At 44.0% G+C, this 26,369-nt stretch overlaps 1 protein-coding gene across 1 annotated transcript in view; it reads left to right on the forward strand.

Moving 5' to 3' along the window:
• The first annotated feature begins 421 nt into the window (after positions 1-421).
• The window catches only part of LOC141982360 (DGAT1/2-independent enzyme synthesizing storage lipids-like), a 45,487-nt gene continuing 19,539 nt past the window's right edge, over positions 422-26,369 (forward strand). Inside the window, exons 1-3 of the mRNA XM_074944370.1 lie at positions 422-481; positions 3,618-4,004; positions 19,142-19,306. Of these exons, the coding sequence (XP_074800471.1) occupies positions 3,689-4,004; positions 19,142-19,306 (481 nt within the window). The 5' untranslated portion in view covers positions 422-481; positions 3,618-3,688. The remainder of the gene's footprint in view (positions 482-3,617; positions 4,005-19,141; positions 19,307-26,369) is intronic.

Below are 26,369 nucleotides of genomic sequence, written 5' to 3' on the forward strand. Positions count from 1 at the left end.
TATCATTCGGGGCGGAAGGAAGAGGAATAGTGGTTGTCTACAATGCGACCCTCACAACAGCGCAGCTTTGGTGTTGCACCCACCCGGTTGTAAGGTGGATGGCCGCTCTTTATCGCTGGGAGCCAGCTCTCCCGTCCACAGAATAAAACCACCCCCAAGTGGGGTGCTAGCTTCCTCCAGCTCCCAGGCCCGAGCTCTTCATCGCTAAAACTTTTGTCGTTCCCGGGGGTGTTTTTTCATTCCCGGTTCATGCTCACTCCCAAGGCTGGGGGCCCCGGGGACCGGGCCCAGGATGGGGTGGGGGTGGGGGCTCTCGCTTGTGCCTCTGGGCGCTTTTCACAAGCACCCGAAACTGGCACCAGCCCTTCTGCCGGGTGCCGCCCCCGCGCCCTGCTAACCCTGGCCGGGACCCAGCGGCGCTGGAGGCGGCCTGTGCTGGAGACAAAAAGGAGCTCAAAGCCGGAGCTGCCGTCGGAGCCAGGTGAGGAGCAGGAATCGGACCCGCGGGCAGGCAGGGCTGAGCGCGGGGCCCGGCCGGTATTTCCCAGCGCGGCGCCGGGGAGCGCGGGGGACTCTCGGTCCCGGGGACGCGTGTGGGGACGGGCGGGCTCCACGCGGCGGCGGCGGCGGCTCCCCTGAGGCGAGCGCGCCCAACGCGGCGTGACAGCGGCCCGCGCAGCAGCCGCGGGGTTCCCGTTCCCCAGGCTGCGGCGCAGCCTCTGCCCTGCGCGGCCGCCTCCCTCCGCCTCGTGCCCTGCGCTGTGGCGCGGCTCGCGAGCTCGGTGAAGCCTCTCGGCAGCCTGCGGCGCCCCGGCCTCGTGGGTTCCCGGCAGAGCGTCACACGAGCTATCTCCGGTACCGTCTTCACCTGGCGCGGGGCGAGCCACGGCCAGCGAGCGGGCAGCTGAATTTGCTGAGCTACTTTCGGGGGCATTTTGTCTGAAAAATGTTTAGTGGTGGAGCTCAGATTACTGCTGGTGACAGCAACTGAAGACGCGGCTACAGCAGTTCCTTTAGTTTAGTTTGTGCATTTGACAGAAGGGGGGCTGAGCCAGGGGCAACAAACAAAACTGACGCTGAGAAGCCGGGGAAAGCTTGTGTAGGAAGAGAGGTCGGGAAGATTGGGACTGTTAAAGATGGAGGCAAAAGAGGCGATAGTTTGCTAAGCTTCTCTCAACCCTATCCTCTCTCATAAGGCAGCAAGGGGACTTTCAAGGAAATTAACAGGCTCCAATTCAAAAGGGATAAAAGGATCTTTTACCTAATGCATATTTAGCACGTGGAAACTCTGCCACAATATATCATTTAGGCCAAGAGTTTAGCAGGCCACCCAGACACACACAAGTTAGATGTTTATATGGATTCAGGGAACATCTGCTGGAAGGTTAGGTAATATTTAAGAAAAATGGAAGTGATCAACTCTTATTCTTCAGGGATTAACTAACTTCTAATTGATGGGCACTAGATTACCAGAATGATGGGTGTTCTGTAGAGTTTAAAGAGAACAGAATAGGAGCAGGTATTTCATAAATGCCCACTTCAGCGTTTCTTGCATCTTATAATGGTCACTGATAGAGACAGAACACTGGACCAAATTAAACACTGGCCCATCTGACAATTCCTATGTTCACATGATTGCATTTTGTGTATAGATAGTTTCACCAGTCCCCTTGTGCAGCCAATCAGGTTCTCTTGGTTGGGTTTTCTATGGAGCAAAGGGAAGAAAATATAATTAAAGACTAAAATGTGATTGAAAACTCACAAACAATGGCATATGGGTTCAGGTGCACAGCTAGGAGCTGAAACTATTTCTAACTGACTATTGTTAAAATTGATATGATTTAAAGTTGACAGTGTCCATATAAGGATATTTGTCAAATACAATGGCAGGTTTCCAATTTAAGAGTTGTGGGAGTTGCAGTTTTATATCAGTTTATTTGGTTTATTCGTCTTTCAGTCATTAGCTTTAGCATTTGTAGAAGCTTCTGACCATTGAATATTTGCTTTCCTGCAGTCTTAATTTTAGAAATATTTCCTATGACAAGACTATTAAATATTACCAGTCCAAAATTGCGGGGGGAGTCCTGCTCAGCCATATACGGGAACATGCTCAGTGCAGATATTATATTAGAGAAGTTTGGCTCCTAAACTTGAAGTCTCTATTGAGCATGGATGAACTATGATTTTTCAAAGGCTTATAACTTCACCAAATTTGGGCGGATTTTCATGGGGACAGCAAAAGGCACCTTACTGACACAAAGGCCGCACCCTGCCAAATTTTAATCCCTAGCGCTAAAGCATGGAGGGGGTTGGATCACCAGAATATTTTTTTTATATGGGAAAAACATCTTCCCCTGAACTCATTCTGCCATGGCAGATAAATTGTGTTGGCTGAAATTTTCCCAGAACAATTTAGCCTGAGGCAGATACCTGGCATGGAAAATTTCATCCCAAACTGTTTAAGTCTGGCAAAGTTATAAACAACCTAAAACAGGGTTTTATCATAGGGAGTGTCAGGCAACCTTCATAGGTGATACTGCCAGCCCCACCTTAGTAAACCATAAACACCTGGGGTTCTAATCTGTCTCCACAATCATAGGTGTTTTCTTGAAATGCAGCTGCAAGCCACTTTGTTATTTATCCTATTCTTATGTGTTACCGGTGTATTGAATTTTGGATAGTACCACTGCTGGCACAAGAGAAGGAGAGCAAAGTATTCGGGAAATTAGCTACCTTTTCGTCTGATAATTACTATAATACAGGGCATGGCTCTGAATCTAGGCTGTTGTTTTTTTTAGTACCACTTCATATCAAAGTCCTTTGCAAAAATTTGCTAATCGGTCCTCACAATACCTAAAACAATTGTAGAACAACCTGATACCACTGAAAGTTGATGTGTTAAGCAAAGACTCAAAGATAGCTGTATTGACGCTGATATTTATTTCCTTTTATTATAGCAGCACCAAGCACTATAGTTTAAGGTTTCATAATGGCTTCCGGTGGGAGGGAGAGAAGCAAGTGGGGAGAGGACCATCTAGGAAGGAGCAGGTTCCTTATTTTGGTACCTTGACCACCTTCCTCTCTGATTGCTAGTTTTCCCTCTGCCTCGATGCAGTCCTCCTTCATACTCTTTGAATACACCTTCCGTGTCCGTGTCTCCTCTGACCCATTAGTTGCTGCCTCTTCAGCCTCATTTCCTCAGCCTCCCCTCATTTGATCCTCAGCCCTGGAACAGCTCTTTTGCTCACCAAATTACCGCTCACTGAATCTTGTTCTGAATAAAAACTCTTGCATCTCAGGTCTATTCTTTCAGCGCTCCCTCTCTCTAACCATCACCTAATGCCCATCAGTGTTGCTCCTTATCCCCTTGCACGGGCCTTCCATGACACTTCAGTCCATCACTGGCCACTGCCAGGATTCCTCTGCTGCGGTCAGTCCCTTCTTCTGCCGATTTTCCTCTGGCACTACTGCAATGTGTTTAAAAATAGTTCTGTCAAAGTCCTACTTCACATGAGAAAAACAGGATATTAAGAACATCATTTAAATACAATGAAAGCATGTCTGCAACTTCTCTGGTAGTAGTAGGAATAAATGAACAATGTGTTCTCTCTTTCTAGGGGCAAGATTAAGAAGCTGCTTTGATTACAAAGAGAGTTTGACTCCGTTTGCCTAATATTTTTAACAGAAGATGTTAAGTAAAAGTGAATCCTTTACTTCATGGCAGGAATCAGTGATGAGTTCGACCTGGCTGACTTACGTATTAGAACAATGGACTGGTGTGGAGTACCACTATTTATACTGTATCGCCTTCATCTTGTGGGTGTTAAACATAATATTCTTTGCACCTCTTTTAATTTTCATAAGCGTTAGTTGCTTTTTAAATCTTCTCCTGCACATTTACAAGAGAAAGAATGGCCTAGATGAGGATTTCTCCAGTAAGTCATGGGACAACGGAAGGTTCATGGTGGCATCCGTACTTAGTACGTGTGGAAAACTGTGGCACGGTAAGACATTTTTCTCTCTGAACACTATTGTACTGTGAGATGCTATCATTTGATTATTAAAAACTGGTATCCTGAACTATACTTACACTCAGATGGGGATCACTGATAGATATGAGAATTTGTTGACATTTCCTGGGCATTTTGAGCCATCATAGATAATAGGAATGATGGAGGCTTTCAGCGAGGCCATTGGTTCTTCTCCAGCCCAAGTTGGTAGTAACAAAATGTACTTATTGTTTATGTGGCCCCCTTCTCGAAGCATTGGTGGGAAATTATTAAGAAAAAGCCTACTGTAGAAAAGGAACATAAGTACTGGTGTGGGTTTATAAATATTAGAACTGCCAGGCACATGATAGATTGTGGGTTTTTTGCTTAAATTAGAATCATAGGCATAGTGGATGAAGTTAATGCAGTAGATACAGAGCCTGAAAAACTCCCCCAATACAGAAAGTTTAAAATTTCTATGACTTCCCTTATCTAGAGGCTGATATAAAAGATGAAACCCACAAACAGAGACTACAGTCAGCATCCCAGCAGAAACCTCTGCATCCTCCCCTTTCCCAACAGCTTGGGGTTAGGGGGCCTGGCCTTCTCGGTAACACCTTACCTCTGCATCTCACATGCAGGGATTTAGCTAGTTGTTTATATTTATCTCTGGCTAGTGGGCAGCCAATAAACAATTTCAAGGCCTGCAATAGGTGCATTGGAACTAAATTCTGCAGTGGCAGCCCCTAAATTTGGTGCCAATATTAATAACTTATTCACTACTAGAAAATACTCTTCATTCTCCATGTCTTCCCCTGCTCTCCAAGGGCAGGTCTTCACTACCCACCGGATCAGCAGGTAGTGATTGATCCCCGAATGTGCTCCCTGTCGACTCCGGAAATCCAGCACATGAGAGGTAGAAGCGGAGTCTATGGGGGAAGCGGCAGTGGTCGACTCGCCGCCGTCCTCACGGCCAGTTACACGGACTTCAGCTATGCTATTCGCTTAGCTGAAGTTGCCTATCTTAGGTCGACGCCCCACCCCTTCCCCCCCGTGTAGACCAGGGCCAAGTGACCCAGCTTGATTCCCAGGATTTTGGCTCCTACAATGTTGGCAAGGCAGTCTGAGTCAGAATGTCCCTCTCCCACCCCCAGTGTGTATCAGGGAAAGTGGCGCACATAGCTGGCTTCGTTGTGCCTTGGCAGTCAGCCCACCATCCTACACTTCTGTCTCCTTCCACTCCTGGGGATAGAAGGAGACAGAGTTCGTGGGACCCTGATTGAGATGAGCAGAGCAGGGATGAGATGAGCAGAGGAGAGAACACCTCTTACGGGTGTTGTTTCAGACTCTCTATAGACTCAAGAAGACATTACTGCATTGATTTTCTCACTTCACATTGTCAAGGTTATCTCTGCAAACATAAAGGCTACAAACAATTAAACAAGAGAGCGCTGAGATTCTGGAGTACAATTATGTTACAAGGAGTAAATTCTGCATCAGATTCTCTAATCATGGAATACACTGGACCCTGCTTGGGAGTGAAAGTGGGCAGCATATTTTGGATGTAAGTTTGCGATACAATATGGCAGCACAAAAGACCAGTGCATCACATCTGAAAAAGGGAATTGTTAATATTCCTTTCCTGTATGGTTTGGAGGGACTATTTATCCTACTAATTGCTGCTCAAAATTCACAGGTTTTGGTGTGGGCGAGAGTGGAGTGTTGAAGCTTCCAAGAATTTCCAGACACACATTAATTTTGAGGGGTAAAACTAAGACACACAGGCATCAACACTTGGGCTCGGGCTCAGTGGCTGTTTAATAGCAGTGTAGACATTCGGGTTCGGGCTGAAGCCTGGGCTCTGGGACCCTGCGAGAGGGGAAGCCAGCCCTTAGATTCTGTACAAATAGATGGGAAAGCCACTTATTCCTTTTTTCTAGTTTTAGTTTGTGAGTAAGATGCTACTGTTACATTAAAAAGAAAAGGAGTACTTGTGGCACCTTAGAGACTAACACATTTATTTGAGCATAAGCTTTCGTGAGCTACAGCTCACTTCATCGGATGCATAAAGGTTATGCTCAAATAAATTTGTTAGTCTCTAAGGTGCCATAAGTATTCCTTTTCTTTTTGCGAATACAGACTAACACGACTGCTACTCTGAAACCTGTATTTGTATAAAGTGGCTGCATCCTCTACTGGCAGTTGGGGTGAACTGCCTACATGTTATGTTACTGGAACTGTGTCTTTGTGGGCTGAGTGTCCCAGTCAGTCTGGGCAAGGCACTGAACCTATTATTATTTATTATGCACAGCCAGCTGGAACAGGATACAGAACAAACCAGATCTCTTATTAGCACCATGTAAAGTATTCAAGCCAGGGGACGCCAAAACAAATTAACGAAACAGATATGTCCTCTTCAAGAAGGTCACAGTGAAGAAGCCATCTTTTAAACAAAGTTCATAAGGCCCTTACCTCAGGGCCCTAATTCAGAGCTCCTAAAATTAGCATCAGACAAAATCTTTGTGCCCAGTCAGGCTAGTTTCCTGGTGCCTGAGAAACCTGCATGACTTCTGGTCTCCTGCTCAGTCTTTTTCCTATTTAAGTAGTCCAGGTCCAGGCCAGGGCAGGGGACTTCCTTGATTATACCTAGAGAATTTTGGTTGTAGGCGCCACCCTGTTCCTTCAAGGCTGGTACAGTCCTTCAAATACCTTAAGCACTGAGTGATCACTGAATGCTATACTTGACCACCAAGACGACTTCTTTGATGGGAGCAGCAACAGATCCTTTCCAGCAGTGCTGTGGAGTTTTGGTTCCTTTCCTCCTCCTCCATCAACCCCTATCTTTTCATCCTTTTCCTCTTTCATCCAGAAGAAAAGAGATCCCCCTGCTCCCAGGCAAGTTCAATAACTTAGCTATTAAAAAATATTGTCCCATTTGGCTGAATGAGTGTATTGTATCCACTCCATCTTGAACATGTCAAAACGCTCTTCTCCACACCTTCCCAAATAGCTTCATTTTGAAGGGGGTTGTCATAACCATATAGCTAAGGATAGTCTAGAATTCCTCCTTACTTGTAAGGGGTTAAGAAGCTCAGATAACCTGGTTGGCACCTGACCAAAAGGACCAATGGGGAAAGAAAATACTTTCAAATCTGGGGTGGGGGGCGGGGAGAGGCTTTTTTTGTGCTCTTTGTTTGGGCGTTCTCTTGGGAAGCAGAGAAGCACCAGGTCAGAAAACTCCTTCTCCTATAAACCATCCTAAAGTGAGTCTCAGTATTGCAGAAAGAGTAAGTAAATAAGGCAGGGCGTGTTAGATTACATTTTGTTTTCAACTTGTGAATTTTCCTGCAGGAAATTAACTACCCTGCCCTCAGACAGAAAAAAAAAACTCCAGGTGCTCACAGCTTAAAAAAAAAATCCTTAAAAAACCCCCCAAAAACCTCCCTGCTTTCCAAGCAGCCAAAAGGAAAAAAAAATTGTCCTTTTAAAATCCGACTGTGCTTTTGGTTCAAAATGATCCCACCGCTCTGCCACCATGTCAGGGTTCCCTCCCCACTCTGAACTCTAGGGTACAGATCTGGGGACTCGCATGAAAGCCCCCTAGGCTTATTTCTACCAGCTTAGGTAAAAACTTCCCCAAGGCACACATCCTTTGTCCTTGGACGGTATGCTGCCACCACCAAGTGATTTAGACAAAGAATCAGGGAAAGGACCACTTGGAATTCCTGTTTCCCCAAAATATCCCCCCAAGCCCTACACCCCCTTCCTGGGAAGGCTTGAGAATAATATACCAACCAAATAGGTAAACCAGATTCTTAAAAAACAGAACTTTATTATAAAGGAAAAAAAAGTAAAAGAAGCACCTCTGTAAAATCAGGATGGAAGGTAACTTTACAGGGTAATCAGATTCAAAACACAGAGGATTCCCCTCTAGGCAAAACTTTAAAGTTACAAAAAAACACGGATAAACCTCCCTCTTAGCACAGGGAAAATTCACAAGTTGAAAACAAAAGGTAATCTAATGCGCCCTGCCTTATTTACTTACTCTTTCTACAATATTGAGACTCACTTTTGGATGGTTTATAGGAGAAGGAGTTTTATAGGAGTTTATAGGAGTTTTCTTACCTGGTGCTTCTCTGCTTCCCAAGAGAACACCCAAACAAAGAGCACAAACAAAGCCTCTCCCGCCCCCCAGATTTGAAAGTATCTTCTTTCCCCATTGGTCCTTTTGGTCAGGTGCCAACCAGATCATTTGAGCTTCTTAACCCCTTACAAGTAAGGAGGAATTCTAGGTTACCCTTAGCTGTATGGTTATGACAGGGGTCTAAGAAGGTTTTCTCCTATTACAGCATCATTGGAGAAGACGTGGGTTAAATAAATCAAAGATCCATCAACTGAGAGTTACTAACGTGATACCAAGTCCAATAGGACTTGAAGCTTACACATTTTCTGCAGTTTCAAAGACCAACTTTTCCTTCCTACACCTCAGCTGATGTAGCAGGAAGTCTTTTGGAGTTCCTGATTTGTGGCTGTAAAATTTGAATGTGTGCTCACAAATGAGAGTTTGGATCCTCCTCTCTTGCTCTGAGACCTACCATTGCACACATAGCCATGGTCTGAACTGCCCTCTGTCATTCCTCAGCCCCAGCCCCAGAAGAAGTCATCAGCTAGGAACCCCCACTGCAGAAAAACATCACAAGCCAATCAAAGACAACTCCCAGCATTGTTATACAGCTTGGCCTGTGTTGCTCCCAGTTTCTTGGCTAACTCCTATGCAAAATTCTGGAATCTAAGAACACAGGGCAGGCAGCACCAGATAAAGATCCTACCAGCAGAAACAACCTCATCCAAGCATCCTTTGATGACACTTTATTGTTTGGAGCATCTCTAGAGAGAGCTTTAAATGATTTGGACAGAGCTTTTCATGACTTCTTTGGATCTTAGTCAAACATTGTCTCCATTTCCATCATCTAGAGCAGTGGTTCCCAAACTTGTTCCGCTGCTTGTGCAGGGAATGCCCCTGGTGGGCCACACCGGTTTGTTTACCTGCCACGTCCGCAAGTTCAGCCGATCAGGGCTCCCAGTGGCTGTGGTTCGCTGCTCCAGGCCAATGGGAGCTGCTGGAAGCGGTGCAGGCCGAGGGACATATAGAAAAGGTACCAAGAAGGCTATTGCAGATGATTAGAGGCATAGAAAACTTCAGCATGATGAAAGATTTCTCAGATTATAGAGTTCTTCAAGTGGCTCTGTATATTCCCACTTATGGGTATTGCTCTGCCTAGTGGTATCTAAGTAGGACCCTCTCCTAGCAGTGTACCTTAGAGCACACTCACGTGTCCATTCCCCCCCCCCCCCCGCGCAACATATCCAAATGTTTTGAAAGTGAGGATATAAGGGGTGGGTTGACCTGAGCTCTTCACCACCTCAGTTCCTTCAAACCACATGCCTGGATGGAATTGAACCGCTCCAGTCTCTTTGGATCTGGAGTCCTTTCTGCCTGAAGTGTTCTTTCTTGTAGCTAGTTCGTGTTAGTATAGGTATAGTCAGTTAGTGCATAGCTCGGTTCCAGGTTATGGCAGAACTGAAGGAGAAGATGGGATTCAAGAGGTCCACTTCATGTCCCACTGTCTTCCCTGTGTCTGACGACCACATGTGGTACCTCAAGTGCCTGGGAGAGGGCTTCTCTCCTTCTAGGTGTTCTATTTGCCAGACTTTAAGACTCAGAGTCTGCAAGGACAGACAGGCTCAATTATAGCTCCTTCTTCTCATCCCTCTGGATCTGGACAGTTGTTGGATCCAAAGTCCAAGAGGCCAGTCTTGACTCCTGTGGCTTCTGGTAAGTCAAAACTGTTGAAGTGCTCCAGGAACTGGAGCCCCATCAGGTCCAGCTTTGGTTCCCTCTGCTACCTCTGAAGCTACCTATGTCAGAACCGAGGGCCACGTGGTTGGCTTCAGCTGTCTTGTGTCCCAAGAAAAAGTCGAGGGCTAAGATGACCACTCTCAGCTGTGCTGTATCCCATGCATCAGACTTCTCGGATCCATCCAATTCCAACGGAGCCTCCACGGCTTCGAAATCCTGGTTGTTTCCAGTCTCTTCTTCAGAAACTAGCAGCATGGATTTGAGTCTTGTATTGGATGTGATGCTGTCCATGTCTTTGGCTCTGACTGTTACTGTTATAAGCAAAAGAGGCCTAAGGACAAATCAGCCACTGTTAGCAGTGCCAGATCCCATGCCTCGGATTTATCAGATCCAGCCCATATGACAGAACTGCTATGATTCTAAAATCTAGATTTTCACCTTCAGCTCTGGCTGCTAGGGAGATAGATGGCACCAGATCCAATGCAGGATACAAATCTAAGTCTTTGGCTTTGGCAACAGTTCCATCAGTTTTGATTCCAGGTCCATCTTTGGTTCCAAAAGATGCAGTGATGGTGATAGCTGAAGTTCACTGTTTAGCTTCTGATTGTTCCTTGGATCCAACTGTGAAACAGAAGGTCTCCAGAAAGAGGCAAGAATCACCGGTCTTGAGATCTGCTTTTTCTTCATCTGAAAGAAAGAAAAGAACAGAGGACATTGTTACTGTTTCCCCAGAATGTGGCTAAGAACTCAGGGCTTCCTTTGGTGCCTCGGACTCTGCTGCTAGAACATTGACTCCTGCTATGAGGAGACATGCTTGGGTTTGCTGCTCTTCTCTGGCCCTGGATACCAGACTTAAACTAGAGGATCTGTCCTTCAAAGGGGATGATCTCAGAGAAAAGACAGATGAGTTGCTGGAATAGCTAAAGGAGGCAAGATCAACAGCCCATTTTCTGGGCTTGATTTCTTCTGAGACGAGGAGACCTTCTACTCCTTCTTTTCGTTATCCTAGACAATTCTGTCCCAAGTCGTCATTATCCTATTTTTTGCCTAATATAAGATGTCAGCAGTACCACTAATTGACATCCTTCGAGAGCCAACATAAAAAAAGGTCATTTAAGTCAAGGCCTAAATCTCAGCAACATGCTGCCTCCATGACATCTTTGTCTTGAAACACTGGGGCTCAGAATTTATGGGACGATTGTTGGAATTATTTTTTAGGCAGCGTATTACAACACTAATTTAATCATAAATTCCTTTATTAAATTCAGAGGCCAAATGGTATTGATACAATTGCTCTAAACATGCCTAAAAAGTCTAAATAATAAGCAATTTACTACATCCAAACAGTAACACAACATTTGTAAGCACTTAATCAATATACTTACAATTGGGCTAAACTCAGGGGTGCTTAGGTCCATATTGGTCAGCTTCAGCATGGTCAGGCAGGTATTGGCAATGAACCCTTTAAGAGTTTACTTTTTTATATCCTTTCACAAACAAGGGATGTCATTGCCAATCACTGACTTCAGCTGAAATCCAGTTTGAGACAGTTCACCCTTATTTCCAGTTTTAATCCAGATAAGATTTACAATTTCCTTTCTCCCCAAAGGCCTTTCTTCCCTATCTCTTCCCCTCCTTCTTCCTGACCAACAGTTTTTCCGTTGCTCCTGGGTTCACATAGGCCCTAATTTCTGAGATAACACTGGTGTGTGGGGTGGGAAGGTCCATGCTGGCTCCTTCTACGACAGATTCTCTCTGTCTTGTTTAAAACCATCTGCAATCACCCCTATTGGTCAGAAGCCTTCTTTTTAGAAACGTCCCTTTATTTTATTAGTTATTCTTTGAACCCTACTTCATTCTGTCTGGCCTTCTAACTCATTCTTTTCAAGGCCTTTCTTTTACATGCAAATTAGGGCCCTTCTTTACAAAATATTCCCTTAACCAAACTTAAGATGACTTTAATTTTATATTTATTCTACAGTGATTGAGTGTCAAGATCCAACCAGTCAGGACCATTTCCTCCCTCAGTTTAGAGAAAGGCTAGCCCGTTTTATAGACACTTGAAGGCAAATTACATTTAGTTTCACAGACTATGCCCTTCCAATTTTTCATGAGGCTATTTTACTTTCAGAGGTGGAAAAATTGCTTCTGATAGGGGGCAGTCGAGGAGGTGCCCAAATACAAGAGAAATCAGGGGTGTTATTCCCAGTACTTTCTGGTTGTCTGGGCTGGGGCATGGGCACAAAGCTGGCACTAGGCATAAGCAGAGTAAACAATTTCTTAGGGTCTCAAGCAGCTCAAGGGAACCCCCTTTTCCTCTTTATTATTAGAATTAGCCTGTTTCAGTATTATGGGGGGATGCCAAAAATATTCCTGCTTAGGGCCTCCAGTGGACTAGCACCGGCAATGCATGGGCGGCCTGTCCTAGGGGTTAGCATTGGGTGCGGGCCAAAGGTCCACTGACCAGGAGGAAATTACCAGGAATCAGGCAAGGTTGGAATGCCAAGAGATCAGAACTGAGAGACAAACTGGAGGACAGGGATCAAGAGACAGTTACCAAGACTCGGGGCGAATCAAGATGCCAGGAAGTCAGGATCAGATGAGAAACCAGAGGTCAGGAAACAGGTGGCAGTTACCAAGAGTCAGGCCAGATCAGGAGGTCAGGATCAGGAGGCAGGAAGAGGTAAATATCAGACCAGCATTCCATGGCAGGGTGAAGCTTGTGGCCCAGCTTGATTATCATACACATTGTGAAGAGAGTGGTCGCTTTGGATGGGCTGTTGCCAGCGGGAGAGTGGGTTTGTCTGTGGGGGGGCGGAGGGTGGGAAAGCCTGGATTTGTGCTGGAAATGGCCCATCTTGATGATCACTTTGGATGGGCTATTGCCAGCAGGAGAGTGGGGTGGGAGGAGGTATTGTTTCATGGTCTCTGTGTATATAATAATGTATTCTGCAATTTCCACAGTATGCATCCGATGAAGTGAGCTGTAGTTCACGAAAGCTCATGCTCAAATAAATTGGTTAGTCTCTAAGGTGCCACAAGTACTCCTTTTCTTTTTGGCTTCTATAATTCCTTCACTTTCAGTTATGGATTTGTTGACAGTTCTCGATTTAAAGAACACGTAATTGCATATATTGATTCATCACATTCATCGCAAATACCTTCATTTCATATCCATCAGAGAATTAATTTGCCGATATCTTTCCAAAAGTCACTTTCTAATAAGGAAGAATTTATTTTACATACTTTGGATGTGAGAAAGGCCCTTGCTGATTAGCTAGATAGAACTAAAAGTTTTTGAAAATCATGTATATTATTTGTGTCTTATTCTAAGAATCATATGGGTTTTACGGTTTCTTCTCAGATTATTGCTAGATAAATTAAACAATGTATTGTTGAATGTTACATATTAGCAGAAATTCCTGTACCTACTTCAGTACAATCACATTCCACTAGAGCTGTAGCAACTTCTTTTGCTTGCCATAAGCAGGTCCCTGTTGCTGAAATATGAAGAGCTGCAACCTGGAATTCTGTACACACTTTTACCAGGCATTATGCTCTGGATTTGGTCAGTAGGGCTGATGCTACATTCAGGAGAGTCCTGCTTCAGTCACTGTTCAATGGGGATTCTGTTCATGCCTACAGATTATTATCAGCACTGCTTGTAAATTGCAAGCATAAGTGAGAATATAGTAGAAATAAAATAGGTCCAAAAAAGGACACTGCAGATGATAAGCCATGGAAATGCTTGGTGAAAGATATAGAATCATAGACTTTAAGATCAGAAGGGACCATTATGATCCTCTAGTCTGACCTGCTGCACAACGCAGGCCACAGAATCTCACCCACCCACTCCTGTTACAAACCCCTAATCTATGTTTGAGCTATTGAAGTCCTCAAATCGTGGTTTAAAGACTTCAAGGTGCAGAGATCCTCCAGCAAGTGACCTGTGCCCCACGCTGCAGAGGAAGGTGAAAAAGCCCCAGGGCCTCTGCCAATCTGCCCTGGGGAAAAATTCCTTCCCGATGCCAAATATGGCCATCAGCTAAACCCTGAGCATGTGGGCAAGGCTCACCAGCCAGACACCCAGGAAAGAATGCTCTGTAGTAGCTCAGATCCCACCCCATCTAACATCCCATCACGGGCCATTGGGCATATTTACTGCTAATAGTCAACGATCAATTAATTGCCAAAATTAGGCTACCCCATCATACCATCCCTTCCATAAATTTATCAAGCTTAATCTTGAAGCCAGATATGTCTTTTGCCCCCACTGCTCCCCTTGGAAGGCTGTTCCAGAACTTCACTCCTCTGATGGTTAGAAACCTTCATCTAATTTCAAGTCTAAACTTCCTGATAGTCAGTTTATATCCATTTGTTCTTGCATCCACATTAGTACTGAGCTTAAATAATTCTTCTCCCTCCCTGGTATTTATCCCTCTGATATATTTATAGAGACAATCATATCTCCCCTCAGCCTCTTTTGGTTAGGCTAAACAAGCCAAGATCTTTGAGTCTCCTTTCAGAAAACAGGTTTTCCATTCCTCGGATTATCCTAGTAGCCCTTCTCTGTACCTGTTCCAGTTTGAATTCATCCTTTTTAAACATGGGAGACAAGAACTGCACACAATATTCCAGATGAGGTCTCACCAGTGCCTTGTATAACGGTACTAACACCTCCTTATCTCTACTGGAAATACCTTACCTGATGCATCCCAAGTCCGCATTAGCTTTTTTCACGGCCATCTCACATTGGCGGCTCATAGTCATCCTGTGATCAACCAATACGCCGAGGTCCTTCTCCTCCTCTGTTACTTCCAAGTTATGCGTCCCCAGTTTGTAACAAAAATTCTTGTTATTAATCCCTAAATGCATGACCTTGCACTTTTCGCTATTAAATTTCATCCTATTACTATTACTGCAGTTTACAAGGTCATCCAGATCTTTCTGTATGATATCTTCCTGTATGATTTTATGAAAGATTAAAATTATTAAGAGTATATAGTTCAGAGAGAAACTATTGAACAGTATAAAGAAGGTAAATCATGCTTCTAGGTACATTTTCACCACAATACAAGAAGGGAGACACAAATGAAATTAAAAGCAACAAATTTAAAATAAATAAAGAAAAAATATTTTTAAACAATGCATCATGAAACTGAGGAACTAAGTGCCACAGTATTATGAAAGCAAAAAGGATCAGACAGTTTTATCTGAATAAGTATATCCACAATTCTATGATGCTGAAAATGTGTTAAGCATATAAACTTGTGTGCTTCAGGACACAAGCCAACTTTTAACTGCGTGGTTAGACAAAACACTTTCTCCAGATATGCTTTTTGGTAATGGCTCATTGTGGAGGTTTGGAGCATCTTCTACTGATCACTGTTAGAAACAGGATACCGAACTAGATAGACCATTGGTGTAGTCCCATGTGGCATTTTCTATGTTACCACTTTCCAGCAGCTCCACTCTTGGGATTAAGTTGTGCAAAAGGCTTGTGGAGGCCTTCCAAAATGAATTTCCCACTATGGGTACTGATATAAATGGGGCTTCTTATGTTGACTTCAAAGGCTATTGCATTAGGCCCCATGTGTGCAAAATTATCCTAAGAGTCATAATTTAGGAATAATGATCAGCCTAATGCAGTTATACTTCATGTTGCAGCAAGAAAAATAACTAGGTTAGTACTTAATAAACTAAAGGATGTAAAAGAAAATCATTTTAGGTTTAGTTGTAAAAGTAAATTATTGGGGGAAAATTAGCCACTTCAGAGTATAGACAAGTATAGTTTCAGGCTTCTAATGTGGAAAATACAATATAACTGTTCAATATAACTAATCAAAAAAGATATAGTAGTGAAAGCTAACAGGGAAACAATACCATAGTTTCTTTCTGATGCGGTAGATTTGATAAGCAATTTCCATGACAGCTCATTTTATTGCAGCTGATCTGGATTAGCATCTGAGCCATCAACTGTGTCTCACTCAGTGACTGAAATTTATCATGTTAAACCATGATCTACCAAAAGCATTTTTTCCATCTATCCTCTCCATCTCTGAGTGAAGAAGGCCAGTTTCTAACTTGATGGGTTTTCTGTTTACATCGCACTTGAATAGGCACAAGTGACCAATGAGATTACTGAATTTTTGAAAGCAATTGAGACTTTGATATCAAGCCTCTTCTTAGCTCTTTATTCTCACATTGCTTTCCAGCGAATAGAGTGTGCAAGTGCTGAGCTCTTCCCCAGTGTTCCAGACCTCCTGTAGTGTATTTTCGTAAGGCCTCTCTGCAGTCATGAAAATGGCTGAGAAACAACTGAGACGGTTTAGAGGAAAACTATGGTCCTTCACATTTCTCTGATTGTCGCTGATCTCTGAGCTGTCATCCACCAATCTGAAGCTGGAGGAAATAACCCAGCATCTCCAAAGCCAATACTTGTGCTGGTGCATTGTTAGGTCAAGTTGAACAGTTAAAGATAGTTAATAGGACATGGTATTTTTCAGTTCACTAGGCCTTTCTTAGTACTTCCAGCCCTATAGTCATTCTAATTATGTGGTGATTTTTCTATTGCTTTATTACTGTTCTAGTCTTTGACATATCCTTTCAATGAACATTGGCTTCATGGTTATATTTTGTTTTGGGGGTTTGTTTTTACTCATGATTTCACTTTCAAGTTCTAGATATATTTTTTTCCCCACTTTAGATTTTCCTTGAGTGCAATTTTTTTTAATCCCATCCATATGTGTCTCATCTAGGTTTGAATTGTTTTTAGTTTTCCAGATTTGTGTATGCTAAAGCTCTAAAAACTAGCAGACCGCTTATTCATTTGAATTGATGCTCAACATTCTGTAGTTTCATTGGTTGCTAATAACTATCTGTGACGTTCCCCTCTGGTGTTATCTGGACCGGTGATCTGCTAGGTCATTCCTAGCATTTAACAAAGACATTGATATGTACCATGCTCGTTATCTCAAGGGGAGTTTCTGACACACTTCAAACCAAACGCACTGCTTCAGGTAGAATAAATAAACATTTATTACCTATGAAGATAGATTTTAAGTGATTATAAGTCAAAGCATAACAAGTCAGATTTGGTCAAATGAAATAAAAGCAACACTGTCAATGCCTTTACAAACTCACCACAGGCTGGCTGGTACCAAACCTTCAGCCAGGCTCTCCCCTTTGATCAGCACTTCAGTCACTTGGTGTGATGTCTGTAGATGTAGGTAGAAGGGGGAGAGAGAGCGAGAGAGCATGGCAAATGTCTCTCCCTTTTATCCTGTTCTTTCTTCTCCCTTGGCTTTTCCCCCTCCCCCTTCAGAGTCAGGTGAGCATTACGTCATCGCAGTCCCATACTGACCAAAGGAAGGGAGGTGACTCACTTGAACAGATCCTTTTGTTGCTGCCTAGACCAGTGTCCTTTGTTCATGTGAGGCTGGGCTAGGTTTGTCTCATACCTTTCCTGATGAAGTGTGAACTGCCTCTCTGTTCTTGGAGAGTTTTTGCCTGGACTTATTTTAAACCATGAGGATACATTTTCAGCCTCGTAACAATATAGATGAAATTAAAACCTATAACATTATTGTAACAATTACTATAACAACAACGCTCAGTGCATCATGAACCTTCTGAAGACACCCAACATGACAAACTTTGCATTGGATACCACACAGTCATTTTACAAGGATGAACATGGGAGTGCTGGGTGTTACCCCGAAGTACAGAGCGTCACATTATCCAAGTGTGACATGAACAAAAACCCCATCAAGTTAGAGAATAGCCTGGATCTTTAGTTGAATACTGTGATGGACTGTACTCCTGTATTTACACTATTATAATAATCTTTGCACAAAGTATGCCTTGTGAGGTATCATTTGAAAACTCATAATTTGCTGGTCATTATTGTCCTGGTAAAATATGTGTGGTGATATTGTATGCGAAGTTATAAGATTCCACTGTACGATGTTACTAAAACATGTTCCAAGTCTGAGGAGTGGTAAAACCAGTTCCTCAGAACAAAGGTCAAGCTAATGCATCAGCCAGGTATAAACAAGGTCAATGGGCCATTACCGGCTAAGTGGCTATTCATTGGCAGTCAAAAGGGCATGGACAGAAAATTTACAATTTAGCAAAGAAATAGCATGGGGTTCCTGTCTACGCAGTTTGCCTGGCAAAATGCTCCCAGGTAAAAATGCTTCTCAAATGGACGACAGGACTATAAAAAAGAAGGGGGCATACACCCCACAGGAGCCCACCCAGCCTCCTCTCTCACCCACTCTGTCCATCAATTCACTGCATCAGAAGGAACAAAGGAAGCAGCCATTACACAGAAGAAGGGGTCCTAGCCTTAGGAGTTTGGTCAGTAAGACTGTTAAGAACACGTGGTAACTTTGCTTTGAATTTAACAAAGTTTGTTAAATTAGGAACTATTTGCATTTTATTTTTCTTCTAACCATTTCTGACTGTTATGCCTTATTCCTTGTATTCACTTAAAATCTATCTCTTTGTAGTTAATAAACTTGTTTTATTGTTTTATCTTAACTAGTGTGTTTGAATTGAAGTGTTTGGGAAACTCCACTTGAGAGAACAAGATTTGTGCATATCATTTCTGTTAATAGAATGATGGACTTTCTATAAACCTGTATTGCCCAGAGAAGGGTTGGGCAGTAGAAGACATACATTTCTGGGGAAAATCTGGGACTGGAAGTATGCTGGCGTCACCCTGCAGTTTAATTCAGGCTAGGTGTGACTGGCAGACTGCAAGTGCACACATACATTGCTGGGAGTGACTTACATGCTAGAGACTGTGAGCAGTCCTGATGGGAAGCTACAGCAGCAAAACAGTGTAAAGGAGGCTTGAGGGCAGGTGTAGCACAGCTACTCACCACTCTAGATTGTACTCTGGGTATGTCACAAATGCCATTTACAAGTAAGAATTTGTTTCCTTGATTTCTGACTCCTTTTAAATCAAGGTCACAATTACAAAAATAAGAACAATGACTCAAGACTGCACCAATACATTAGGCCTCTGTGGGCTGACATATGGTTCAGTGATGCAGGAAATCAAGAATAGGGTTGCCATTTTCTCACTACATTTTGACTATCAAGTGAAATGTTTGACTATCAGATCCAAGAGTTAATTGTTATGCTAAAACTTACAGTGCAGTTTCCCCACATATCATCAAGAGTTTCCACAGCTCTAGTAAGGAGTTTTGTTTTTTTTTTTTAAATCAAAGCTTGACTGGTATAAAGTTGGTATTGAAACTATTGTACTTTGTACTCTTGACAGGTTATGAGCTTCATGGTATGGAAAAAATTCCGGAAGGACCAGGGCTTATAGTTTATTACCATGGAGCCATTCCTGTAGACTACGGCTACTTTATCTGTAATCTTTATATACAGACGGGAAGACTCTGTTACTCAGCAGTTGATCGCTTCTTTGCTAAGTTACCAGGTAAAGTATTTTTATTATAAATGAGAGAGTTAGTAATATTTTGAATTCAGAGATTCTAATTCATGCCATGTTACAGATAAATACATTATTACAAATATTAAGACTTAAACAAAATGCTTTCCAGGTGTGCACTACAGAAAATAGTATAATTTCAAGCATTTGAGAAACTCTGTGGTCTTTAGAATTTCATTATAGCTAAAGGTTTATAGATTTCAAAAAACTTCGCATGTAGCTTTAACATAAAAATGAAATATGTTCTTTCTGTTCTCTTATTATTGGTATGATTGACTGTTATAAATTGGAAGAATGCATCATTTAACTAGTTTTATTATTAGCTCTTTTAGAGCCAATCCTAAAATATAAACTATTTTCACAAACTTATTTTCTCAGTGTGGTAAATTGCTGCATTGTTCTTAAATAAAAATCCTATGAAGCATCCAATTCTCGTTAAGATTGTCATTAGGATCCAGTAACTTGCGTTGCACAAGCACATTTGGACTTGGAAGGCAAAATCTATCCTTGATGTAATTCTGTTGAAGTTAATGAAGTTGTACCAAGGGTGAATTTTGCCTATAGTCTTCCAGGACGTTTTCTGTAATAATTTTGTTTTCCTGTCTTCTTCTAATGGATGTTCTGAAAATGAAGACTGGTTACTTATAACTGAGATTCTTCAAGATGGACTCTGCATATTCACAGTCATGGGATGTGTGATAAATAGGGTAATTTCCTGAAATATCCTAGATGAACTTTACTGAATTAAGTTTTAAAATCTGTGGACTCTATTGTATTAAATGAATTGTTTATGTATCCTCGCTGGGCAGGGATTGGGTGTATTTCCATGGTAAGCGTAAATATAGCTCCCCCCAGAACTAAGAACAATATGGAGTGATTAGTCAAAGTCACACAGGTTCCAAAATCTCTAGAGAAGCACCACCCGCAGGAGAGATTTGCCTAAACTAGTTCAAACTGGATTCTTCAGGGACCAAGAGACAAAGAAAGGGTTTTTGGTTAAATAGTCTGGTGGTAATCTGACTCAGGGCCTTCTTTCTGATCCAGCAGACGGACAGGATCTGTGGTCCACGGAAGGTCCCAATCCTTAGGGAAGGGTTGGAAGGACTTTGGCCTACTTAGGCCCCAAAAGACTGGGTTTCTGTTCTGAGCAAAGGGTGTTATGAACTTGAAACCATAGGGAAACTCCTGTGTGCGGTTTGAAGGACTGCTCCTTGCAGAGCCCTTATTGGATTTGGAGTGATGTCCAGTAAGCTTATTAGCACATATGTAGGTCTTTTTCTGTTTTTAATGTGTTTTTTCTGTATCGCTTTTGTGTTAAGACTAAAACAAGCTTGTTTAAAAAGAGATGTTTGGTAGATTAATAGTGGTAATTATGTAAGCGGGGGAATAGTCCCGCTATTGTGCGGAACTTTCCTGGCTTCTGCACTACCCCAGTGAAGTGGGCTAGGGAAAGGATCTGAGTCCTTGCTCCCACTTCCTTTACCCAGTGGCCTCCCTGCCCTTGAGGACTCCCCTTCCACTCTCCTGTCTGGCAGAGTCCTCGTAACCCCAACAAGGCTGGGCCCAGGATTCCTACGGGGCTCAACCCCCAACCCTGCTGTCGTCACCTAGGACAGGGGCTAGGGTGTCCCCACTCTCAGGTACTCTCTCTGCACTGGGCACTTCTCTGACCCACTGACCATTACATACAAGTTAAAAGAAAAGGAGTACTTGTGGCACCTTGAAGTGAGCTGTAGCTCACGAAAGCTTATGCTCAAATAAATTGGTTAGTCTCTAAGGTGCCACAAGTACTCCTTTTCTTTTTGCGAATACAGACTAACGCGGCTGTTACTCTGATACAAGTTAAAGCAAATGCAAGTTATTTAATCAACAATTAATTTTAAAAAGAATAAGGAAAAATGGGAAAGGTTAAAGGAAACACATCAACCCGCTCTGTGGCAGGGAACATCACAAACAGTGTCTCTGGAATGTCAGGGCAGTTCACAGTCTGTTCCTTGTAAGTCCCAGGCCCCCTTCTCAGGCCCTGGCTGTGCTGCAGGGATTCTGTGGGTTGGACACTCGCTCTGGTGGTGGCCACACGCTCTCAGGCTCTAAGTGGTAGGACCCTTCTTCCCAGTGTCGCCCCTGCCCTGTCGGGGTTATGATCCAAGCCTGGCCTGCAGAGCCTCTTGGCTGATGCGTCTCCCTGTGCTGGGCCTGCTGCCCAGGGTCCCCCTCGGTCTCCCCAGCTGCTCACCGCACCCAGCTCCGGACTGCTCCAGCCCCAGCTCCAGCTCCACCACTCTGTCTCTGCACTGCTGCTGCTGCTCTGCCTCCAGCTCCCTGGGCTGCTTCTTTGGCCCCTCTGGCTCTGCTCCCAGGACAGGTCTGCTCTCTCTGGGCTGTGCCTCTGGCTTTGGGTCTGCAGCTCTGCTCCCAACACAGGGTCTGCTCTCTCTGGGCTGCTTTTCTCATCCCTCTGGATCTGGCACAGCTCTGCTCCCCAGCTCAGTTTGCACCCCTGCTTTCTCCTTAGCTCGGCCACACTCTGTCTGACCCAGGCAAATCCAGCTCACATGGAGGACGGGACCCCCCTGGCCTCCTGACTCTCTGATTAGCCTGCCCACCCTGTCATTCATGCTGACTTGGAGCACTGGCCTCTCCCCATTGTTCCTGGGGACTATCAGTCTCAGGGTCCTGGTTTCCTATAGACCCTTCCCCTTTTTGTACTGGGAGCTAGCCAACCAAAACACCCCCACTGAATGTTAGTAAGGGGGCAACAGTCCCCTTACAATTACACTGTTAACCATCTCTGAAGAGAAGGCAAAACAAGCTGCTTAGGCTGCCTGTGTTTTGTCAGGGGTGATTACAGTAAAGACAAGGAAGGGTTCAGCCTGGAAATAACCTGATCAGAAAGGAGAGAGATGCATGTCTCCACCTAGTGGCTCAATCCAAGGGCAATGGCTGGGGAGCCGGAAGCTCGAGAGTGGGTGCCCTTGCTGGACCACTGAGGGGATATACAGGTGCCCTGAACTGTGACATATATGATGGCAGTGTGTGTGTGGGATCTGTATCAGTGTGCATAAGTTTCCATAGCAGTGGAAGTAGGTACCCTAGAAAGGAGAAGTACAGAGAAAAGTCTCAATCTTTTCGGGAAAGTCTTTGTGAAAAGAGGCAGGGGAAGATGATGATGAATTATGAACAGCTGAAGAGACATTGGCTGGTTGAGCTGTGCACAGAAAGGCAGCTCAGCATTGAGGACCTGATAAAAACACAGCTAGTAGGTTTGCTGTATTCTAATGAACGGAAGAGGAATAATGGTTCAGGTCTGCAGGGAACGTCCAGGCCACTGGCAGAGGGTACAGCTGGCAGGGTAAACCTTGGAGCCAGCTCTTGGAGGGAAGCAGGTAGGAGACTGGCAGAGGCACTACCTCTTTTTTATGCAGTCTGAGTGCATCACTGCAACTGGGATCGGAGACGGATCTACAAATAGATCAGGAGAATCTGCAGCTGGAAAGGGAGAAACTGCATTTGGAAATGCAGCAGCTAGCAGACCGGGAGCAAGAGAGAGAAGACCAGGAGAAACAGCAAAAGTACAAAAGAGAAGAAAAGGAATAGTACCAGCATGAGGAGAGAGAGAAAGACAAACAGCTTCAAAGTCCTTATGCAGTAGGAAGAACTAGTCCTCAGGTACTTGTCCTGGTGGGTGGTATAGACTCCAAATTACTTCCTCATTTTAGGGAGGAGGATGACATAGATGTGTTTCTAAATGCTTTGGAAAGGGATTGTGAATTAATAGGTCTTAAAATGTAATTGTTAACAGGGATTGTCATTGAGTGGGTGTATTTCCAGTGGGGTCCCACAGGGGTCGGATCTTGGTCCTATACTATTTAACATGTTTATCAGTGACCTGGAAGAAAACATAAAATCGTCCGTGATAAAGTTTGCAGATGACACAAAATTGTGGGAGTGGTAAATAATGAAGAGGACAGGTCACTGACTGAGAGCAATGAGGACCACTTCATAAACTGGGCAGTAGCAAACAATATGTGTTTTAATATGGGTAAATGTATACTTCTAGGAACAAAGAACATAGGCTGTACTGACAGGATGGGAGACTCCATCCTGGGAAGCAGTGACTCTGAAAAAGATTTGGGGGTCATGGTGGATAATCTGCTGAACATGACCTCCCAGAGTGATGCTCTGGCCAAAAGGACTAATGCGATTCTTGGGTGAATAAACAGGGGAATGTCGAGTAGGAGTAGAGAGGCTATTTTATCTCTGTATTTGGCACTGCTGTGACTGCTGGTGGAGTACTGTGTCCAGTTCTGGTGCTCACAATTCAAGAAGGATGTTGATAAATTGGAGAGGGTTCAGAGAAGAGCCACAAGAATGATTAAACGATTAGACAACATGCCTTATAGTGAGAGACTCATAGCTCAATCTATTTAACTTAACAAAGAGAAGGTTAAGAGGTAACTTGATTATAGTCAATAAAAGTACCTAGATGGGGAACAAATATTTAATAATGGGCTTTTTAGTCTAGCAGAGAGGGGTATAATACAATCCAATAGCTGGAAGATGAACCTAGACAAATTCACACTGGAGATAAGGTGTAAATTTTTAACAATGAAGATAATTAACCATTAGAGCAATTTACCAAGTGTTGCAATGGAGTTTCCATCACTGAGAATTTTCATATCAAGATTGGGTGTTTTTCTATAATATATGCTCTAGGAATTATTTTCGGGAAGTTTAGTGGTCTCTGACAGCTCGTGATGCCCCCAATATAATAACCTTGCGACCCCCCCCCAGGGGTCGCGACCCCCAGTTTGAGAGCCTCTGCTCTAGCAATTATTTTGGGGAAGTTAAGTGGTCTGTGTTTGGTGGCCTGGATCTGAATGTCTTGTATCCGAACATGTTCCTCCTCTTCAGACAAAATGTTTGCTGTCACAGAAGGCAATTGAGGGTGATAATTACCTTCCATAGTCAGATCTGAGAACCTCCGATTCAGAAAAGGTAGTTGTAGTGACAGGGGCATGGTCTCCCTCTGAGACTGATGGGAATGAACCACTCTCCATTCCATGGTGGGAAGAGCTAGGTAAGCCATACCCACCCCGCAGGAAGCAGAGGGGCAGTACAGGAAGTTTAAAAGGCAGGTCTTGCAGCTCAGTTGCATGAGAGCTGGAAAAGGAAGCAGACGTTGCTTGCCTGCTGCCGAGCCCTGTGCCTGAGATGGAGCTCTGCTTTGCTGAGGACCCAGAGGACGTACCAGGACTACTGACAGACCAGGACCTGGTGGAGCTACTGGGACTGCCATTGGCTGTGTACCCAGGAGAGATACAGGAATCCCAGGAGATAGAGGTACACGCCAAAAGGGTAGTAGGAAGTAGCAGAGGGACACCAGATGATAGTCCAGTTTTGTTGGCAGAATTCAGGTCAGCGTGTTTTGGACGGATCCCTGCTGAACCAGTGGCAGAACCATCCGCCACTGTTAGGACCCTGGCCTAGGACCTGGTGCAGTAGGGTGGGCCCAGGTCCCGCTACCCATGCAGGTGCCTCACCCTGGGGTGGCCGCCTACCCACTTTGGGCCAAGAGGGCAGTGTTTTCTCACTATCCTCCTGAGCCTGAGGGTAGGCAATAGACTACTTAGTGCTCTGCCCTGCCCAGAGGGCCAGAATCCTGAGACTGCTTCTTGCTCTGTCCCGTCCCAATGGCTAGAGCCCTGATACTGTTAATTCCCCAATGAGCCTTGCCTTTATAGATATGTGGTAGTGTGGGGCACGTGGCATCCCTCCAAGACTGATGGGGACAGATGGCCACAGACCCCTACAGTAGTTATAGACATCCTTTATGTGGTCTCTTGAGTTACAGGTAATATGGAGCCAAGCAATAGGGCTCACTCAGTCAATGCCATTCTGGCCAGGATTCAGTCATTGGATCTGATTAATACCCTTGACCATAATGCCAAAAGGATTTAGGGTTCTGATATTTCTTGTTACGATTAGGCAGTCGAGAAGGGGATGGCGGTATCTGCTGATCTGCCTCTGATAGCTGTTCCGATCTTGTATCCGATGGTGAGCATAGAGGTGACTGTGGTGGACTTGGTAGAACTGATCATAGAGATAATATATTCAGAGACCTGAAGGGTGTCTTGAGGGGCAGAACCAGTGGTGAAAATAGCTGTTCGTCTCTTCTCTTCTTATCCTCTGGAGGTAAAGAAGGGCGCATTGGAGAAGAGCTCCTCTTATTTGCTGTTTATCTTTTGCTGGATCCAAGAGTGATGAGGACTCAAGCAAGATGGATATAAGCCATTACTGTGGGATAATGAGTAGGGGGGTGGATTCAGAATGTTGCACAAGAGCAGTTCTCATTGGCTGTGGTTGCACTCCCTAAATCGCAGGTTTAAGAGTCAGTTCCAAAGTATTGGGAACCTGGTTATGCACTGTTCCTTAATGGTCTCATATATGTGTCTTAGCTCTGCTCACAGAATTTCTGTGTGCCATAATCTTATTGAGATTTGTAAGCCCTGGATCTGATAAAGTTCTCATTCTCGGAATGGTTCTGCTAGCAGAGGCCATTTCCAAAGCACATTTCTCTCATCTTGATTCAGATCCACAGACTTGGAGAACTTCTTAGCCACATTCTTCCCTTTTTTTTGAAGGTAGCACAGCAGAGGCTGCTGGAGTTGAAGGTACCATCAGAATGGATGGAAGTCCATAAGGTTTCTATTTATCCTGACCCAAAGGACGTAGAACTGAGGATGGTCTCTGCTTATCCCCTGTATCTGATGTCTTTTCAGCTTCTGTGTTAGCTGGCTCTCCTTCTTAGCTCTTGGAGTAAACATGACACAGATTGAGCACTTCGATGAAGGGCATCCCTTCCCAAAGGAAGCAAGGCATCCAGAATGTGCAATTGATGTGGAAAACACCTCCAGACAGGAGACATGTTTGAATCCAGGCTTCCTCTTCAGAGCCACCATTTGAATCCTTCATTAAAATTCTTACTTTAAAACTAAACTGTCCTAACTGACTACACTATAAATTAACTCCTATCCTTAGCTCCACCTGA

Source organism: Natator depressus, chromosome 2 (genome assembly GCF_965152275.1).
Source record: "Natator depressus isolate rNatDep1 chromosome 2, rNatDep2.hap1, whole genome shotgun sequence".
In the NCBI taxonomy this organism is placed as follows: Eukaryota; Metazoa; Chordata; order Testudines; family Cheloniidae; genus Natator; species Natator depressus.